Source organism: Polypterus senegalus, chromosome 8 (genome assembly GCF_016835505.1).
Source record: "Polypterus senegalus isolate Bchr_013 chromosome 8, ASM1683550v1, whole genome shotgun sequence".
In the NCBI taxonomy this organism is placed as follows: domain Eukaryota; kingdom Metazoa; phylum Chordata; class Cladistia; order Polypteriformes; family Polypteridae; genus Polypterus; species Polypterus senegalus.
Window position 1 is genome coordinate 47,974,892 of NC_053161.1, and position 21,916 is coordinate 47,996,807.

At 35.8% G+C, this 21,916-nt stretch overlaps 1 protein-coding gene across 2 annotated transcripts in view; it reads left to right on the forward strand.

Moving 5' to 3' along the window:
• The window catches only part of brd1a (bromodomain containing 1a), a 128,080-nt gene that overhangs the window by 81,575 nt on the left and 24,589 nt on the right, over window positions 1-21,916 (forward strand). For both annotated transcript variants that reach the window (XM_039761072.1, XM_039761071.1), the window contains 3 exons: window positions 9,838-9,964; window positions 11,315-11,407; window positions 16,893-17,020. In XM_039761072.1, the coding sequence (XP_039617006.1) occupies window positions 9,838-9,964; window positions 11,315-11,407; window positions 16,893-17,020 (348 nt within the window). The remainder of the gene's footprint in view (window positions 1-9,837; window positions 9,965-11,314; window positions 11,408-16,892; window positions 17,021-21,916) is intronic.

Below are 21,916 nucleotides of genomic sequence, written 5' to 3' on the forward strand. Positions count from 1 at the left end.
CTCCACTGAAGTAGGCAGCACAGTCATCATATACAGATACGCTTTTTCTAAACAACGCCCTTGCTTGCCGTTGCTGTGAAACACCGCCATTTCAGCTGTTACTGATGCATCCAGTTTCTTGTCATCATTCTGTGATGGCAAGTTTCTTGGCACAGATAATGCGGATACAACAGACTGATGCATTGCAATTTCAAGTTGCTGTTCAAAGCTATTGTCTGACAGACGTCAATGAAGTCTTTAGTTTTCAACTATAACTCTGTTATTTCTTTATCAATTTTTACATGCTATATATGCGGACTTCCCTAGAAAAAACCGAGTGCGGCCTGAGAGGTAGGATCTGTACCAATGTAGTGGAGTGTGGGTAATGCCAATTGAAGATAATCTAATGAGAAGAGTTGTGTGATAAATAGTGTCAAAGGCTGCACTCCAGATCAAGGAGGATGAGAATAGTAATTAAACCAGAATCAGCTGCCATAAGGAGATCATTAGTAATTTTTATAAGTGCCATTTCTTTTCTGTGGAGGGGACAAAAACCAGACTGGAACTGTTTGTACAGATTATTTTTAGATACTTGAGAGTGAAGTTGAATGCCCACTATTTTTTCAAGAATTTTGCAAATGAAGGGTTGATTAGAAATAGGACGTAAATGACTGAAATTAGTTGGATCGGCACCAGGTTATTTCAGTATTGGGGTTATTGCAGCAGTTTTAAAAGATGAAGGAACAGTACCAGTAGTGAGAGTAGAGTGGATTATAGCAGAGATACAGTAAGAGTGACCAGAGTAGGGAGATAGACTTTGACCAGAACTGTAGGGAGGAGGTCCAGTTAACAGGTGTATGGCTTAGACTTACAGACAAGATCTGAGATTTCTGAGAAAGTAGGAAGCTGAAAAGAGAAAAATGAGTGAGTTGGTGGGTGAAATTCAAATGAAGTACTGGAGGAATCCATACCGAGAGACTGATGAATCTTCTGGATTTTTTCATTAAAAAAGGACTTAAGGGAATTGCAAAATTCATTTGAGCAAAGGTGGGAAGGTAAATAATCCGGGGGTTGTGTGATATTGTTAAGTAGTGAAAACAACCATATTTTAATGGAATTATTTATTTGGACATTTTAACATCCACATTTCACTTTGCTTTTATGGATTATTTATTGAAGATCTTTTACATTGCACTTTTGAGCACTGTTTTTGTTTGGATGTATTAAAAGCACTTTGCACTTCTGTACCAACTCGTTACTGAATGTATATACTCGTATGCCCGGCTCATCTCGGTTTACGACTATTGCCAGTTCCAGGTCAAAGAGGCTCTCAGAAGCAACCATGTAGTTTGGAGCTGACCCAGATCCTCACAGTGTGAACTTGAAATGTCTCTACTCCAGACATTTTTATTTCTTTGGCCTTCAAACTCAAAACTATTTACATTGTCTCCATTATATTTCAAAACATAATAAATGTTTCTTTTGGTCAATGAAGTGATGTACTGTACATGATACATAACAAGGCAACTAAGTGGTAATAAATATGGTTGACAACTTCATCAGTGATTATTAGCCATAACTTAGATTATTTGTTGCAGCCCTAATAAGTAGAGCTATGATGACATATAGATAATACAATACATATCTCTGCTTTATTTTTCCAATTTAATACATTTTCAGTGTGTTGTTGCTCATCATTTTTATTGTAATTAAAAAGGAAACCATGTAGGTCTCCCAGACAAGAGATAGCTTGCAATGATTTGAATTGTTGTGTTTCAGACTTCATCGCTTCCCTTGCCTGCATTATGAAAGTGAAGCATTTTTTCATCTGAAACAGAATCTTCAGTTGCATTATGTGTGGCTCTAATATGCAGTGAACAAAAAATTAGGAGATGCAGCATCAACAGATGTGCAGAGAATTTGAAGAAATTGTTCTGCATTAAAAATTGGCTTACTACTAATGCAAAATGAAAGACTATTGGTCATTGGTGGAAAAAATATTCAGTCACTCTTGAGTATGAGATTGCCAGTGTAGTGACCTGGAGATATTGGGAAAGTTAATTTGGCTCTGTTTTTGTTTTAATTATGTAAATACGAGCCAAAGAACCTGACTGGTAGAATGAGTTAATGGAAAGGAAGGAAAGGTTTATGTGTTTTTAAATAGTGACCCTGCTGTTATTACTAGCTGTCCCACCTTTGCCTCCCTATCAATGTGTCTGCTCTAGTGAATTGGGAATTTATACTTTTTGGGTTTGATTGGTTTCCAGAATTGCAGTAACTCCTTGCTGGGTTGTGACCATGAATGCTACCATGTCTGACTTGTACTGTTGGTTCAAGGAGAACAGTTGTAGTGTTCAAACTATGAAGAAAACTCACCAAAGCAGGAATTAAGCAACCACCCTTTGATTCTCCTTTGTTTTCCACTCTCAAGCAAGCCTCGCCCAACTCTCCTCTGCAAAAGTGCAAGATACTCATTTCTATATTGCAGTAGATAGAAGCAGGATGCTGTATTTTGATAAATTTGTTCTATTCCGGTGTAATTGGATTCCTAAATTGTAGTAAGTCCTCGCTGAGCTATAACCATGGTTGCTGTCATGTCTGACTCATGTGCTTAGTTCAAGCTGGACGGTTCATAGTGCTTAAATTATGAAGGAAGGCTGACAAAGCAGGAATTCAACAACCACTTTGTGTTGAGCTGCACTTCCACTCTCAATCAAGCCTCTCTGAAAACCACCTGCAAAAGTGCACAATACTCCTTTTTATTTGTACAGTAGATAGAAGTAGCATTGCTGTGTAAGTAATGATATGCTCTGGTCATTTTGTGTGCTGATCTACTTTCAGTCTGTTAGGATGTTTCACATGCTCTGAGCCAGCAGGTTGCATGGGTGTGCAAACTAGCATGCAAGAAGAAGAAAAAACCCACTGGGATACCCAGGGTCAGAATTTTGAGTTCTACAGTAGTCTACCTTGTCCATATGGTCCTAGAGGTCAACTTTGACAAATTTAGTCCAGATCGGACACTAGGTGTTGGATTGTATATGGAACATACAGACAGATAAACATTTCTGTTTTATATACTAGGGGGCTTAGCCCCCTGCTCGCCAACCCCAGTGTTTGGTTTTCCGGATACACTTAAGATTTATTTTTCTTAGAATTGTTGCTATTTCATTAGTTTCAATTTTATTTCAGAACTTCTGTAAAAACAATATTTGGAATCTTTGGAGTCCCGATATACTGAATCTTTTAAATGAGGTCAGTGAGACATGTGTTTAATGACTTTGTACCATAATTCAGGATAGGTTTCTCTGTTTGCAATTTTAGTACAGACAAAACATTCCAAATTTTTTTCCCCAAAGTAACCATTAAATACATATGAGGTAAACCATGTTTTTGAAATTCTCTGACTTAAACTTCAAAGCCCTAAAATACTTACATACTTTCTGACATATCACCTATGTACATATATTCGATCTCTATTCGCCTTTTCGTTATTTCTCCGAGTAATAATTTCTCTTCTTTCTTTTTTTTGACACACTCATTTTTTTCTGCTTTCATATTCTGTATCTTGCTCTGCATGTGTTTCACGCCTGGTTTTTTTTGTGTTTTTTCTTTGTTTTTTGAATTCCAGTGTTCATTATCTCTAACCTGCTCTGCATGTGTTTGGCCCCCTTGTATTTTAACCTCTTTATGACGTTTTACTTTGTTTTCTACTGTTTTATTTCTGACCTTGCTTTGTCCTGCTTTTTTTTTTTTCAATGACACCTGGTCCATGGTGATTATTTTCCCTTTTTCGAGTAATAATTTCCGTTTTTTTGCACTACTGTGATCTTTACTTTTTTTTTTTATATATTTTCTAATTTTCCTACTTTCATATTCTTTAACTTTCTCCACATGTGTATCTCAACTTTTTTTTGAGCCTTTCGAATTCCACTGCTTTCATAATCTCTAATCTGCTCTGCATGTGTATAGCTCCAACATCTGTAAGCGTCTTTATAAAGTTCTACTTTGTCTTTTACTCTCTGTCTTTTAATTCTGAGCCCGATTGGACGTGCTTTTTTTTCAATTCCACTTGTTCCAGGCTGATAAGTACTTTCCTTATTTTCTGAATTTGCACCTAGATTATTCATTTTCTTTTTTGCTCTTTTTTTCTATCCAACGCTTTTGAGTCTCTTTTCTCCACGCTGCTTTCTTCTTCACTTAGTCATTTATAACATATTGTCCTTGTATGCTTTATATGTGCAGAGAGCCCTGAATCTGTGTGTGCTGAAATCCTTACACTCGCATGACTGAGTGTTTTGCTGCCCATGGCCTTATTTTATATTGGTTGTAAGTAGGGCATGTCTTGCAAGAATCTCATGTTCTACGTCATTGTGAGAAGGTCCTAGGTCAATCCTGGGTTAAAAGTTGTCTTAATTGGAATTGCTTTCAGGATTATGGCTCTGTTTAGCTTTGTATGGTCTGTATTTAGTAGAAGTAATAATAAAATCCTGCTCATTTTTTGCATGTGAGAATACTTGCAGAAGGAAAGGAAATATGTTTGTGTAAATTAATATTTTAAAAAAGTTCTTAATGCTGAATGTCATTGTCTTAATATGCCTGTCCTTCCAAGGCAAGACTGCTCAATGTGTTAACTGGATTTTATATACAGATGATGCTATTTAATGTAAATACACTCACTGAGCAAATTATTAGCAATACCTGTACACTTGCTTATTGGTGCAATTGATAGCATGGTACTACATAAAATCATGTAGATGTAGGTATAAAGCTCCACTTAATGCACACATCCCACACTTGGGTGGTGAACAAATGTGTTCTGTGTGATTTTTGAGTGTAGCATTACTGTTGATGCCAGATGGGCTGGTTTGGTGGTTTCAGTAACTTCTGGTCTCCTGGTATTTTCACTAACAGACATCTATAGAGTTTGCTCAGAATGGTATGAAAAATAAAAAGCATCCCATTAGAGGCAGTTCTGTGGAAAGAAACACCTTGTTGATGACAGAGATTAGATAAGAATGGCCTGAATGATTTTAGCTAACAGTCTATGGTAACTCAGATAACCACTTTGTACTACTGTGGTAGTAGAACAGAACAGCATCTCAGAATGCACAATACGTCAAGCGTCTAAGTAGAGGCGCCAGCTAAGAACAGAAAATTGAGGCTACACTAAGCACAGGCTCACCAAAACTGGTCAGTTGAAGACTGAAAATGGGTTGCCTTGTAAGATGCGTCTCTATTTTTTACTCAGGAACATAGGACACAAAGATGGTAAGATCAGAAGTTGGATGCCAACATCATGAATTCGCCCACCCAACCTGCCTTGTGTCATCAGTCCTGGCTGTTAGTGGATGAATGGTGTGGTAAATGTTTTCTTGGCACACTTTGCCCCATTAATACCAGTGAATCATCTCTTGGATGCCATAGCATATTTGAGTATTGCTGCGGACCATGTGCAATCCCTTATGGAATGGAATGTTTCCAACATATTGTGATAGATGCAGGTAACTAGAGTCACATGAATTGACTCAAGTTGGACTTCTGACTTAATTTTTGTGACTTGCTTGACAGTATTTTTAAAATTACTCAACTTGACTTAGATTTCCTTATTAATGACTTGTGACTTCACTCGGACTTAAGTTAAAATGACTTACAAAGTTTCACATTATAACGCCACAATTATTATTTTTCAAATTGTATTTTAATTTACATTCCATTAATATACTCCTAAGCACAGCATTTTGGGAGGTGACCGCACCTAGGATTATCTTTTTTTTTTTAATATTGTCAATTAACTGCAGACTACACTGCAAAGAATGGAATGGCCGTCAGCAAGATATGAATGTCAAACATCACTGACATGACAACCTCTTCAAACTTTGTCATTTCAAGATTCATAAAGAAAGGTATGCTATGTAGAGAGTTGTCCCCAAATGCTGTGGTGGATGTCTCAGTGTTCCAACTAATGTACCACCTCAGTCATGGAACCCTCCACCTCTCTCCTCGACTAAACAACAACTCGCATGACCCCATTTTGTACTGCCATCCCTAACCCTGTTCCACATACTTCCGCCCAATTCGAGTCACCCACTGCTCAAAATGGCTGTGAATGCGACACAGTCTACTTCTTTTCCTATTTCCTTGAACTGCCATTCCGGTTGAGGATCTGTTCTGTCAACAAACCACAGTAAAGGATACCCCATAAATGTAATTTCACAAGTGCTGTGCAAGGCTGCTGGTGTCACAGCCAAGGTTTTTTTTTTTTTTTTTTTTTTTTAGAAGGAATGAGACTTTTATGCTACCTTACTTGAATTAATTAGATTAATATTTAGATGTCTAAGATGTTTAGATGCTTGACATAAATAAATATCATAATTAAGGTTACTTTAACTCTTAAATTCAGTAGCTGCATACCAGTGTGAGCTTGACCTTGTGACCCTTATTTCATTGTATTGTGGCAGCTTTTATTGGTTTCATAGGAGATATGAAAACATTGTCTACTAAAAACAAACATTTCACAAACTAAATATTAGCAAAGGTATAGAGTAAAACCTAAAGTGGACATGTCATTTTTGGCTATGTTAGGTGTGTTGTTTTATTTAAACATCCATTGTCTTTTATAACTACCATCAGTGTTTCTTTCTACTTTTGTTTACTAAAGATGGTAATGTGTAAATAAGAAATATGACCCAGGTGAGTGTAGTAGTGAATCAATGCATTTTTCATTGTACCATAAAAAGCAAATAAGAAAAAAAAGGTGATAGTTGCAGTGCTCCCTAGTTTAGCTGAAACCACAATTTGGATATATGTGATGGTCATAACAGTCATTGTTCAAAGTGGTGGTTAGAACTCTGGCAGTGCCTTCATCCACTTCTTTGTTGAGTAGGTGTTCAGTCATGGAGGGATTATAATGTGGCTCCATTGATCACAAATAAGTAATAAAATTTAATTTTCTGCAAGTGCAATGCATTCTTAGTGATGAGGGGTTATTGAAATATTTAATTAACACTAGTTTCCCTAAAGCCTGCAAAAGATTTTGCTCTCCCTGATTACCCTACTTTTCCAGACATATGCAAGGAAACCCTTATGTCCTTATCACCTCACCAGTTGTCCACCAAAAACTGCCTTTGTTTTGCAATGTGTCAGCAGTGCTCAACCTGCACTCACCCATCCCCCATTCAGCCAGCATAATGTACAGTGCTTCCTCACACAGTGACCTTCTCTACTTTTCATCACTAGTTACAATTCTAACTTACAGTTCTAGCCTGTGTTGAAGATTTTATATAGCAAAGAGTTGTAATGAATATATTGGTAATGATATATCATTTTTTGACATACTGTACATACATTTCATGTGTGTTCCATATTTACAATGATCTGTGTAAGTGTACAATGAAATAAGAAGTCTTGGGTCTTGTAGACACAAAGCAATTGTATGTGTTTAGTCAGTCAGTCAGTGTCCAGCCTGCTATATCCTAACACAGGGTCACCGGGGTCTGCTGGTGCCAATCCCTGCCAACACCTGGCACAAGGCAGGAACAAATCCTGAGCAGGGCGCCAGCCCACCGCAGGGCACACCCACACACCAAGCACACACTAGGGATAATTTTAGGTCGCCAATGCACCTAACCTGCATGTCTTTGGAGGAAACCGGAGCACCCGGAGGAAACACTGGGAGAATATGCAAACTTCTCACGGGGGGGATCCAGGAAGCGAACCCAGGTCTCCTTACTGCGAGGCAGCAGCGCTACCACTCCGCCGCCCTATGTATGTGTTTATTATATCAAATATAAGCACTTAAATGTGAGTTTTTACTTTTGTGATGATCGCGCTTGTGTGATTTTAAAGTAATTACAACAGTGCAGACATTATTTGCCGTTTAGCATGAACTTTATATTGTTGTCTTCACAGTCTGAACCCCTGCACAGCAATGTCATTTGAATGATTTTTTTATTCAGTTTTATTCTTGAATAAAATCTCACTTGCTTTGTGAGCTTTGTGTTATACCTTTTGTGGAAGTGTTTATTTTATATTCCAGAACATGCTTCATCTAGGAAGAGACGACAAATTCCTCTGCAAGACACCAGGTCAAGCAGAGAGAGAGAGAGGGAGACACCCATAAATATATGCAACCCTTTGAATAAATTATTTTAAGATCTTTATAATACATATCAGACGACATTGTGGTACTGATCCTACATTATATATATTCGCATAACTTCATGTGGTTTTAGTCAGTGACAGTATCCTCCCCCACCCCTCCAATCATCCAAAATCTTCACGTTTTGGTTCATGGTGCTAAGGATGCAGACAGACTTTTTCTACTTGGGCATATGCACCATCAGCATTGCCAGTTCAACAGTCTGTGTAAATTTATGATACTTGTTTCTGTTAGTGCTAAAAGACAAATTATTTATCAGTGCTGTTTTAATTACCCTAACATGACATAAGCTTGATAGATGCATTACAAATGTGTCACAAAACTAAGAAAGATATAATACAGTGTCTGATTGTGGGCAGCATTAAAAGTATTTTGTGATCATTGCAGCAGCCTATCAGCCAGCAACAGCATTGTGAAGAAGTTGTCTGTTGTTGTGGTTCTGCCCTTTTCTAGGAATGGCTCCATAAGCCAAGACATTCAAAACGTTCACATTCAATGCACCTCCTTATTTAGGGAAGGACCACAGTTGTCACATGAAAGAAAGACTTTCTGAGAATGCTGTCATTAGGCTTATGGAGCTGTTCCTCGAGAAGGGCAGCTCAATTGTAAGTTAAGACTTGACTTGATACTTGCAGGTCGGGCTTGTTACTTACTAGAGACTCACATATGTAGAACTTAGTCCCATCTTGAGGAATCTATGCCATGAAGAATTAAAGCTGTATTGAGAGTAAAAAGGAAACACTACCCAGTATTAGAAGATTATTAGGAATATTATACTAAGTGAGGGTAGTTTGTTTTTAGTGTTTTGTTTTTTTGTAAAATTCTGTGGTGAGAATGGGTAAAGCACAATATTTGGTTTAGTAAAAATGGTGATCACCCAAAAATACGTCCCATATTGTGGTTACATAGTTGGAAACAAAAGGTTGATGAGCCGTCAGCTGCTGACAACATGGGATATAGTCCGTCTGAATGTGCAGCTTACAGTATATTGGCATCTTCTCAGAGAAAATCAAGTAGGTGGTGTTGCATTGACCATTAACAGGTTCCCCTTTATGTTCTGCTGATTTCTACTGCCAATTTAATTTGAATATTACTAAAACCCATGAGTCCATTGGCCAGTCCTGTGAGATATATAATTATTGTAGAATGTTAGTGGCAGTGTAGGGGAGTTAGTGTTTGTGAGTGTGTGTTTTCAAGGCACATATTGGCTCTCTGTACACAAGCAGAGCAACAACTGAAAGTTATAGAAGTATATGCCGCAGTGATGATGGTGAGATATATTTTGTATTGACAGTAATGTATTCATCTTTTGAAGGATAATGATCTATACCATGAGACAGTTACTTTCCTTCAATTGTTCCAAAAACATTAAAAGTTAATTAAGTGTATTGCAATAGAATTCCTCCAAAAGCTAATATACAACTTTGGAGGGGTACTTTGCAATGCAGTCACCCCACAACCAAAACTTTGGTTGATCTATGGGTAAATGGCATAACTAATAAAGTGTATCTAAGTTAAAAAGAAAATGTGTATTGTAGGTGTGTGACAGTAATGATTTTCAAGTTGTTACAAGTTTTTAATAGGTTTTCAATAAGTTATTTAATGTCATGTATTTTAACACCAGACCTCTAAACATAATTAGTTTTATCTGCTGCAGCTTTTTAAGTGTTTTATATAAATCAACAACTCTCTATTTTTAGGGCTTACCAATGGCTTTGGAAATGAGGATCTCAAAGATCTTGCTCAAACGCGAAAACTTGAACCCCGTCGCAGATGTGCTTCAGAGTCCAGTATTTCTTCTAGTAGTAGCCTTTTATGCAACACAAGGTATAGTCTTACTTTTTGTTGATACTATAACTTATGTTTCAGAAAACATTAGATTGGGTCAATTCAAAATTACATATTTGCACTAGACTGCTTTAGCCAGATTTTAATGGCTTTTTTCTTCCTCATGTTGTTTTTTTTTTTTTTTTTGTTCCAAAAGAATCGTTTTGCTAAAGTAGCAAATCATAACAATTGCTAATAATGTAGTGTGCATATGTAAAAAGACAAAGCCTCTGACATGCAAATTTGTATTAGGGAATGTTCACCGTGGTCCTTATTTTTCACTTTCTACCAGTTTATAGAAAAAGCAGTTTCACTTTAAAATAACCTATTGTTTTGGAAACATTTCTGCTGTTTGTTTCCCCAAAACAAATTTTTTGAACTGTTTGACAGATATCCTGTTCTCTGCCTGTCTGTAACATATATAATATAAATAATAATTTGGCCTTGGTTACATTTTCACAAAAATATACACATATATAGTAGAAGAGCCATTCCATTGTGGTGAAGAACGTGCAGATTTAACCGAAACTGGCGGTGAAAATTCAGTGGAATTATTTTAGATTTTATTTTAGGGTGAATAATGTATTTATATAAAGTATTATTTTCAGTGATGTTGCAGTCATTTAAACCTCAAACATGATTTTATTTACAGCAGTATTTTAATCTCTAGGTTTACATGTTGCAATACAGTTAAAAAATCAAAAAAATTGGGTAATAGTTTATGAATAGAATATGTAGATGCACTGGACCTGAAGTCATGCAACTCCTTATCCTAATAGAAAATGTTTAAGTTTGTATCTGATATTGCCCTTAGTTTCATGTTGTTATACTGTGACTTTGTATCTTGGTTCTTGTTTGTAATAACTTACATTTTGATAATGCCCTAAATGGCATATCTGATAGATTTTCAAGTATTGTGGGGTTGGGTTGTGTAGGCAGAACAATAAACATTTGTATTATTTGTTCGTATAGTATGTTTGCACTTGAATTTTGACAAATCTGTGTAAAATAGTGGAAAATTAAATCGGCTTAAAATGTAAATACATGCATTTCAAATTGGATAAAATGCAAAAACAAACAAAATCTCCAGTAAATGTGATGGCTCTTGAAATCTATAAAAAAAAAAAAATTAACTAAACTAAGGAATTTTTTTGTTTGAAAATGTACTTTAGTCCCCACAGTAGTCCATAAATGTAGATGGAGATTATTAGCCTGTATCTGCCTGTAGATTTTTTTTTTTTTTTAAAGTATTGCTTTGTTTTTATATATGGAATCTAGTTAAATTTACATGAATCTGTCTTGAAACATTTTTGGAGAAAAACAATGAAATGGCTCTTCTATTTTTGAAAGGTTGACAACCCTTGCAGTCGACCCTATTACAACACTCGAGTTGTGTTCCCGGAAAATCAAGTGGAATGCTGGAAACTGTATAAGACCTTTAAGGTAAATGGTAAAACACGGCTTACAGCAGAACTTGCATACTCTACCTTTTTATGTAAATTTCTCTTTTTTTTTTTTTTGTTCTTCGTCTATTTTATGAAAGTGTATTTTGTTTTGGGATAAAAAAAAGATTCTCCTATTGATGTAAATGAAAATGTGTAAGTTCCAGACTAATCCTAATAATCTATAACTTGTGATCTGTGTGATAATAATACATTTTAAGAAGTAAAGTGAATGCCACCTTCTTAGCCTGTTGTTGATGTGTACCAAGATGCATTTTCATGATTTCTGGTAGGTTTTATCAAGAGATAAGATTAGCAGAAGATTACAGTACATCATTTAAAGCTTTTTCAGTATTTTTGGGCATATGCATGAAATTTTAAAAACATCTTTTCAAATTTTGAAGTATTCAGTTTTCACTAAATGTCAGCATTTTTAAAAAGCAATTTCATTCTACTCAGTGTAGAGTTTATTTTAGTATCACTGCATTACCTTGAATAATTCAGTATCAAATTTCACAACTGCATCGCATGCACACTTAATGTGTGTTGCTGTATATCTGTAAAGGAGTAGGAGTTGTTTGATGTCAGGAGATTCCAGTTGTCTTTGAAGAGTTGAATAGACTTCCTCTGCTAGGTGCTTACAACTGAGACACAATTTTATACATGTATACATTTCATATTTTATAAGATTTTATGGTTAAATGTTTCTTGAAAGAACCTTGCTTTTCATCGCTGTTAATCAAATTGGATATCTGAGAGACAAAGGTCTAGGGAGAGTGTTACCAAAACTGCAAAGGTTCAGTAATTTTATGGGGTTTATTTAAAAAAACTTAATTATATACATCAAAATGTAAAGATGCCATATCTAAACACTGAGGGATCAAGAAGAGGAGATGTTTTGCTTAACACTGAAACAAAGAAGAACGTGACAAAAGATGTAGAAGATAGCTAATGCATCAAGAATAAAGGAAGGAAAGCTATATCTCTGTTCAACACGTAGAAACAAAAAAAATCTTTTTGACTAGACTTTGTTTTAATTTGCAAGATTTTGTCTTGTAAAAATTTTCAGCATGTTATCCCAGTACATCAACCAGATATTGAAGAATTTATGTCAGCCAAATCTATGTTTGAACCCTTATATTCTGGGAGTACATGAACAGCAAAACAAATTATCAACAGCAACGCTTTTGCTACATCATTTTATGTGCAAGCACTTTTTGCTACAGTGTATGTGCATGAAGCATGCAGTAGCTGTTTCTCACGTATCTGTGATGTTATTTATGTGGTAAGTACAGCCTTGGTCAAAAGTTTTGAGAATGACACAAATATTATTTTCCCCAAAGTCTGTTGCTTCAGTGTTTTTAGATCTTTTTGTCAGATGTTTCTATGGTATACTGAAGTATAATTACAAGCATTTCATAAGTTTCAAACCACTGAATTAGCAAATTTTGTAAAAATTAATATTTGTATCATTCTCAAAACTTTTGACCACGGCTATAGAGGTGACAGCTTAATCAACCAACAAATATGAATCGTTTTTTTTTTTTCTTTTCTTTAAGTAATCTTTGTAGCACAGGCAAGCAAGGGCTGGGGAAAGGAGGGAGAGAAGAAGGTAACAAAACTTGGAAAATACATTTTTATTCTTTTGTTGTGTTTTTAAGTTACGGGGTTATTCTGTTTTTTTTTAAAGTTAGACATGGCATAGTAGAAATCTAATACAGTGTTGTGAAAAAGTAAGTACAACTAATGTACAGGCTTGACATTTTACTTTTTCATTCAAAAGGATATTTCATAGAAATTTTAACAGATATGATAGATGAAGGTGATGTAATTTTAAAAATAACCTTGAAAAAGTTAATTTTTTTTAGTCATTTGTACTGTTTCAATCAAACTGCCTTTTGCTCTTATGGAAAAAGTTGGTTGTTTTATATTAGATAAACTTTTATCTCAGGGGTATTTTTATGTTTTATCGTTGCAAATGTCAGAAATTAGAATTCAGTGCACCCTAGCACCTGTTGTTGATATGTCTTATTAGTTGCAGTCTATCACTCCATCATGCCAAATGTTAAACTATGTGGCTGAATTATGTCAATATTTTAGGAGCTTCCTGACACCTTAATAAGAAAGTCTGTTGATGCCTGTGCGTCTGAAAAGATGTTTAAAGCTCCTTTTAAAGCAGTTTGTTGTCGATTACTCTTCTGTCTAAAATGCCATCTACATTTGCTTAAAAATTCAATGCATTTGCCATCTATCCAGGCCAGGCTGTTCAGTAAATATAGCTGAAGAGCTGATTAAAGATGCTGCATAAAAATCTCAGAGAACCTCAGGGTCTCATCAAGTCTGTATTCCATCGGAAAAAAATGCAACTGTCCCTACCTACATATTAGAACATGAAGGAAGAAACATTAGTTCTCAAAAAGTATATACTGTAGATGTACAACTTAAGTTTCCCAGAAACTAAATAAAGGTAGAGAGAACTGTTTGTTCACAATGCCAAAAATGTTTGTTGTAAACTAATAATTGCCTTTGATCAAAAAAGCATTATACTAAGTGTAAAGTAAGATCAAACATAAATTCCACATTAAACCAGAAAGTACTGAAGGAGAAAGTGTGGCCATTCAGAAAAATGAAATTGACCCATAAGTGAGCCTTCAAAACAAGAGCAATGACCCTAAACACTCAAGAAAATCCACGAAAGAAAATATATAGTGTTATGAGACGGTTAAGGCTAACCCTAAATCAAAGAGTCAATTTAGACTAATGGACCATTACAAGAAACACCTACAAAAAATTATTTATGCCGAAAGGGGCAATCCAGCTATTTACGCTCATTTTTTTAATTGCAGAAAATTGAATTTCTGACATTTTTTGATAAATACATTATTGTACAAAGTGTCTTCCTGATGAATTTAAAATGTAGTCACCTTTATCTGTCAGTCTTGTGAAATGAATATCAGATCTCCTTGAATGCAGATGTTTTGAAGAACATATGCCTTTTCATGGGGTGTACTTTTATAGTATTATATATTTAATTATAATATAAAATAAACATTGGGGTTGGGGAGGGGGACTGTCATACAGACACAATCTCTCCAGTGTATAGCAGAAAGGTATGGCAGGCTTTAAAATTATTTTAAAGTATGCATTTACATACTGTATATTATGTAGTATTTATAAAGGCTTTACATTCAGCATTGTCTAGAACTATTGTAAAACTCTTTCCTGGTTATGTTTGTTAACTTTATCCAGACACTTTAAGCTCTTTGCCTTAAATTTGCTAGTTAATTTAAATTATGAGAAGCTGTTAAATTATCAATAGAATATTGGGCGTTAAAATGGTATGCTTGTCTTGGACAGCAATAATTCTCTTTTTAGAAAATATACCTTGTAAAAGATAGCCCGGCCACAGACAGACACGACACCTGATGTCCACAACATCCACGTTTATTTTGAGACACAACCCACAACTACAGTGCACAACTACCACAATAAACTCAGTCACTTCCTCTCTTCAACCACCTCCACTCCTCTCTCACAAGCTCCATCTTCCTCCTCCCGACTCCAGCTCCTCGAAGGGAGTGAGGCGGCCCCTTTTATCACACCCCGCATGTGCTACAGGTGCTCGGTGATAGTGTTCCGGCAGCACTCTATAGTGTGGCGGAAGTGCTGCCCTTGCATTTGGAAGCACTCGGGCGTACACAGGTCCTGGTTCGATAGCACTTCCTGGTGTGGCGGAAGTGCTGTCCTCCAGGCCTCTAGGACCGTGCAGGCACCCCTTCTCTGTGGCCCTGATGGAATCCAAAAAGGTTAACCTCTTGCGCCCAGAGAAAAACAGTGCCCCTCCCGTGGTCCGAACCTCTTCCAAGTCTCCCTTGGGGGACAAGATCCCTGGTCGTCTGCCACAACCTGTACAGTAGTGTTGCTAATCAATTTTCCAAGGGTTTTACAATTGCAGTGTCCAGTGTTTTTGTTTGCACTGTAATTAGATTTGACAGTTTCTTCTGACTGCTGTCTGCATATTTATTTGCTAATACGATCAGTTATAGTTATTTGACAGTTAGATAGTTTGTAGCTAGTTCATATTTTTAATCAATTTTAAAAGAAACCTGCTCTTAAAATATTCTAATGCTATAGAGGAGTAGAATTAATTTAGTGATACATCCACAAGAGTTGTTATGATGGGAAAATTATATTTCAATATGTAATACTTATAATACATACACTAAGGGTAGAACAGTAAAGTTGACATTTGTCACCACAACAAATTTACGCTGAATATCAAAACTGGTTTAAGGTCAGCATTTCTTCTTTAATTATGTGCATTTGAACAACCACCTCTTTTATAATTTAATTGCTTACAAATTTGTGTATGAAGCAAAAATATGTATTGCCACTTTACCTAATTGAATGTTCTTGCATGTTTTTCTGTTTATATTTGCAGCATTTTTTCCTATGAATGAGTAAACTAATAAGGCACAAAGATCATTTTTAAAAATTATATACTGTTACAGCGTCCAGTTTGCCAGCCATTTACTAAATCTGTTTTCAAGGTTTTGGCTTGATTTGTGACTTCCCATCTGCTCATTAATATTTCTACAACTGAATTAAAATTAGGAGTTTGTTTTGATCAATGCTAGTCATTTAAAGTGTATCAGTGAGCTTTGTATTGGGTCATCATGTTGAGGCATGGTTAAGCACTGACTGAATTAATTGTGGTTCTGTAGTCATATGTTAAAAATTAAATTAACTGATCATGCAACACAAGCAATAAGACTTTGTTCCTTTTGCTTTAAGATGGTGTAACTTATTTAAAAACATTTTCTGCATTCCTTTTCATGTGTATATATTTTGTTGTTTTGGTAAAGATTTATTCTCATTTCAGTTATTCATAGACATTTTGAAATGTATCACTGGTTTATCCCTGTACATTTTCATCAAAATTGTATCAGAATTTGATTGTGTAAAATTTAGATACCGCATGCCCAACCAGATTTGGGGGAAATCTTGCAGTGAACATTCTGTTATAATGCATGTAGACCAATTCTAAAGGTGGTGGTTTCACAACATGGCTGTTTTTTTTTTTAATTGATCTTAAATTTTTTTTTTTGAGTGTTTCTTTCCTTATTAAGACTCCCATAAGTGGTAATTTCAGTATGTATACTGTCTGTACTAGGCAAGTTTTTCATTTTTTTCTTTCAGCTTCCAAATGATGTTTTACTTTTATAATTTGTTTTTAGTTTTATTAGTTTATGCATACTGATGTCCAAGTCAATTGTAACAGAGAAAACAATAGTTATAGTAGTTGTAGTCTATTGTAGTGTACTGTATATTAATAGTGCAATAGAAGTTGGCTAAGTAGTAAGGAGTACATCTACCAAAATGAGTTGACTGAGCCCTGTGCTATATTATACTATTAACAGTTTGTTTGTGGATGACAATATATCTTGTTTCACTCCAAAAAAAATTTTTCCCTCTTTTCTCTAAAGCTTGACCATTCCAAAAGTTGGGAAAGGAAAACCAGCGTTAGTTAAAAAAAATCCTGTTGACGATAAAAATGAATTGATTGCTTGCATTGAAACGGGCAACTTTGCCAAAGCAGCACGCATTGCAGCAGGTAAGTTTGAATATTGAATTTATATCAAATGAACAGCATGTTCGTCATCGTTTAGTCTTTAGTATATTCTCTTTCAAATGTATCTGACATCTTTTGAGAGATCCATTACTATACTACTACATAAAATTATTTGTTTTTGGGGTGTACCGCTCAGAATCTTTATGAAAATTCTGCTCACCCATTGTTCTTACAGCCAGATCGGCCTATCCCAATGTGCTTCCTGATTTTTCAGGGCATACCCCATCCACAAGTGTCTTGTGGATGATTCAAACTGAACCTGTAAGTCTTTGAAACACATTTTGGGACTGTGAAATTTAATAAAACTCTTTATTACACATCTCAGGTTGTGTCTCATCTAAAAGATTAGTTTAATTACAAACTGCTGTGTCCTTGAAAAGGCTGGGCACATAATTCAGTTAGACGCTTGTTCGTGCTAAATGCATTTGGCTTTCATAGTTTTTTGGGGGACGGGTAGGGTGTATCACGGTTTATATTGATTGAATCCTGCATGTCCAGCAAAATATGGAAAATCCACAAGGGTAAGCTTCACTTCAAAGCACAATGGAAAAACGTATGAAAACCTTGGTCCATGCCCGTGCTTGAATAATGTTTTGGTCTGAAGCACCCTCCATTTTACTACTCTTGTAACACCTATTTTTTTAATACATTGTGATCTACCCACAATTGTGATTTCAAATTGTTAATTTCAAGAGTGTGTTAATTTTTAGAGAAAAATTAATTTGAACTTAACACAGTAGTGATCATTAAATACATAAATAAAAAGAAATTAAAAGAACTAAGATAACATTTCAAGTAAATCAAAAATTATCAGAAATACAACCAGTGAGCAAAAACACTTGATGTTGAAATCATTAACGTAAAAATAATTAGTGATTGCACAAACATTATTTTGTACACTAGTTACAGATACATGTTTACAGGCAAAAAGTTATTTTAAAATTATATAAATTTCACCAAAGCAATAAACATTATACTAAACATTTGTTTCCTTCCAAGTCAGTTTTGGCAAAAGTCCCCTCAGCATCTAAAAGAAAACAAAAAAAAAAATACTTTCATTTTTTTAGTCTCGGACAGAAACTGTTTAATTCTTATAAAACTATTGCACATGGGGTATCTTGAGTTCCATCACAGGCTAAATTACATTTCACTTTGCAGTCAGCTGACCTCTACATATGGACAACCATTAGCTGCAAGACCAAAGCTTCCACATTTACATTAATACACTTCAAATATTCTTCGTTTATCTCTTTATTTCTTTTGGAATAATAAAAAACATTTCTCCTATAGGCCACAGTGGGTCAGCTACAGTGTGCTTTCAGAGATAAACCCATCTTAATCAATATTTCTGGTAACAAGACTAACTGATGGATTTAAATCAGTTGTAGTGTGCATTTAGCTATGTATTATCTGCTGATTAAGAATAGCTGTGGACTAAACCTAATTGTAATAGCAGTGCACCTTTTGGAGCTGAATAAAGAGAATAAAATCATATACTAACTTAATCCAGTTCAGCCACATGTTTAAGCGATTTAGTACGCTGATTCATGGTAGGAAGTGAGTCCCGGCAGGCATTATACAGACTGTTAAGAACATAAAAACACACAGATTTACAAGTGCATAATTTGGCACTGTGTCAAAAGTGTGTACATCATTAAATGCGCACAGTGCTTGTTATTATGCATGTCCAAATATAACGCATTACATGAACTTATTGTGCCTAATCTCAGTGTCATGAAAATGGAATATGATGCACATTAAACGTCAATGTTGTACTGGTTTCTCATTTACAAAACCAAATATATGTGTGTACTGTATAATCTATACTAATAAAAGGCAAAGCCCTCACTCACTGACTCACTGACTCATCACTAATTCTCCAAGTTCCCGTGTGGGTAGAAGGCTGAAATTTGGCAGGCTCATTCCTTACAGCTTACTTACAAAAGTTGGGCAGGTTTCATTTCGAAATTCTACGTGTAATGGTCATAACTGGAAGGTATTTTTCTCCATTTACTGTAATGGAGTTGAGCTCGAAAGCCGTGGGGGGGCGGAGTTTCGTGTGACATCATCACGCCTCCCACGTAATCACATAAACTGACTGTCAACTCAGTGCGTAGAAAACCAGGAAGACCTCCAAAAAGCGCTGAAGAAAACATGCATTATATAATTGAGAAGGCAGCGAAACAATAAGAAGCGAGCGAGTGACATATACTACCATATTCATGAGTGCTGCTACTTCGGAAAGAAAGCACGGTGTGAACCTAAACTTTAAATTAAGTTCATAGACAGGCTGCCACTGGCGTTTCTCATGCCCATGGGTAATGCGGGATTCAAGTTTAATGAGAGGACGCAGAATATAAACGAGAGTTTTGATCACTTTGTAACTAAGTTAAAATTTGTAGGTGAAGGGGTGTGCTTATGCAAATTCCGAGAGACTGTGTTTGTGGGGGATTGACAGTTAAGGTGGGTGTGGGAGTCACGTCATCATCTCCCCTCCCATTTACCTAATTTCGCTCTTAGCTGAGCTCCGCGGCTAACGCCGTCTTTTGAAGCAACTTCGTCACACTGCCACCAAATACTCACAGAAAAATCCATAAGTTAATACACACGCTGTCTCTAGAGTTTCTCCACACTGAATCATCCAGGCACTACTTACAAAAGGTTACATTGCCAATCGTGTTACGTTATTTTTAAAATCTTTCCTTTTCTTAGCACAAGCACAGCTGAGAAGCTTCGATGCATGTGCTCCATAACGCTTAAAATAATGCATTTAATCACACTTTGCATTACAAGCAAAGGGGAACTTTTGTCAATGCATGATTTCCTGGTACACCCATTACTTTGATCAGCGCATCCCTATTCATTTTACCCTCGCACCACCTTGGTTTGAGAAGAAGTATGAAAAAATATAAGGTTAACACAGAAAAACAGATCACCAATTCAAGCTTTATGAATAATCGATTCGCCATCAATAATTGTTTTGGTAAAGCCATACTCAGTGTAATCCTCCTTCCATTTTATAATTTTTCCGCCACTAGCCATGATTAAATGAATAGTAAAAAAGTAAGAGCGAAGCGAGGGTGACTTATTTAGGCAGGCATATATATGACAGCAACACTCATGACAATGTCAATCATGTTACGTTATTATTAAAATGTTTCCTTTTCTTTTTCATTACTTCTTTAACACACTACTTCTCCGCTGCGAGGCTAGGGTATTTTGCTATATATATATATATATATATATATATATATATATATATATATATATATATATATATATATATATATGAATGACCTCCAAAGAGTGCTGAGACTTTTGATATCGTGAATGTGTCTGCAAAAACTGGGGTCTCCTGCCCAGTGAAAGTCGAGCAGCCGGCGCAAGTGCAACTTGCCCCACTTTCCCTGTTGCCAAGTAATGTTTAACCAAGTCGGCACAACGGTGTTCCCAAATACGCACTTTGCTGATAAACTAAGTTTGCTTGGCGCTTTGGTGACTTTGAAGAACAAAAAAAGAATTTTGAGTTGTTTCGCAACCCATTTGGCGTCGATGTGGAAACTGCACCTGTGCAGATTCAGATGGAGGTGATTGAGCTGCAGTGTAATGGCACACTGAAGGCAAAGTACGATACTGCAGGGCCCGCACAGTTTATTAACTCCATTACCGCAGAAATGCTCCAGCTCCGTCTACATGCGGCTCGAACCTTTACCATGTTTGGTACCACATATCTGTGTGAGAAGCTCTTCTCAGTTATGAAGACTAACAAAACAGCACACAGGAGTCGCCTCACTGATGAGCACCAGCAGTCCATCCTGAGAATCTCCACAACACAGAACCTCACACCAAACATAAACGAACTTGTTGCCAAAAAAATAATTTTTTTGAATTTCTTTGGATCTTGGCATGATGTCTAGCTTTTGAGGTGCTTTTGGTCTACTTCTCTGTGTCAGGCAGCTCCTGTTTGAGTGATTTCTTGATTGAAACAGGTGTGGCAGTAATCAGGCCTGGGGGTGGCTACAGAAATTGAACTCAGGTGTGATACACCACGGTTAGGTTATTTTTAACAAGGGGGCAATTACTTTTCACACAGGGCCATGTAGGTTTGGATTTTTTTCTCCCTAAATAATAAAAACCATCATTTAAAAACTGCATTTTGTGTTTACTTGTGTTATATTTGACTAATGGTTAAATGTGTTTGATGATCATTTTGAAACATTTTGTGTGACAAATATTCAAAAGAATAAGAAATCAGGAAGGGGGCAAATAGTTTTTCACACCACTGTGTATGTATATATATATATATATATATCTCTATGTAGATATGTATGTGTATATATATGTTTGTGTGTGTGTGTGTATATGTATATATGTGTTTATATGTTTGTATTTGTGTGTGTGTATGTATGTGTGTGTGTATATATATATATATATATATATATATATATATATATATATATATATATATATATATACACAAACCAATTCAAAAAGTTGGGACACTATACAAATCGTGAATAAAAACTGAATGCAATGATGTGGAGGTGCCAACTTCTAATATTTTATTCAGAATAGAACATAAATCACGGAACAAAAGTTTAAACTGAGAAAATGTATCATTTTAAGGGTAAAATATGTTGATTCAGAATTTCAAACCCCAAAAAAGTTGGGACAAGACCATTTTCACCACTGTGTGGCATCTCCCCTTCTTACAACACTCAACAGACGTCTGGGGACCGAGGAGACCAGTTTCTCAAGTTTAGAAATAGGAATGCTCTCCCATTCTTGTCTAATACAGGCCTCTAACTGTTCAATCGTCTTGGGCCTTCTTTGTCGCACCTTCCTCTTTATGATCGCCAAATGTTCTCTATAGGTGAA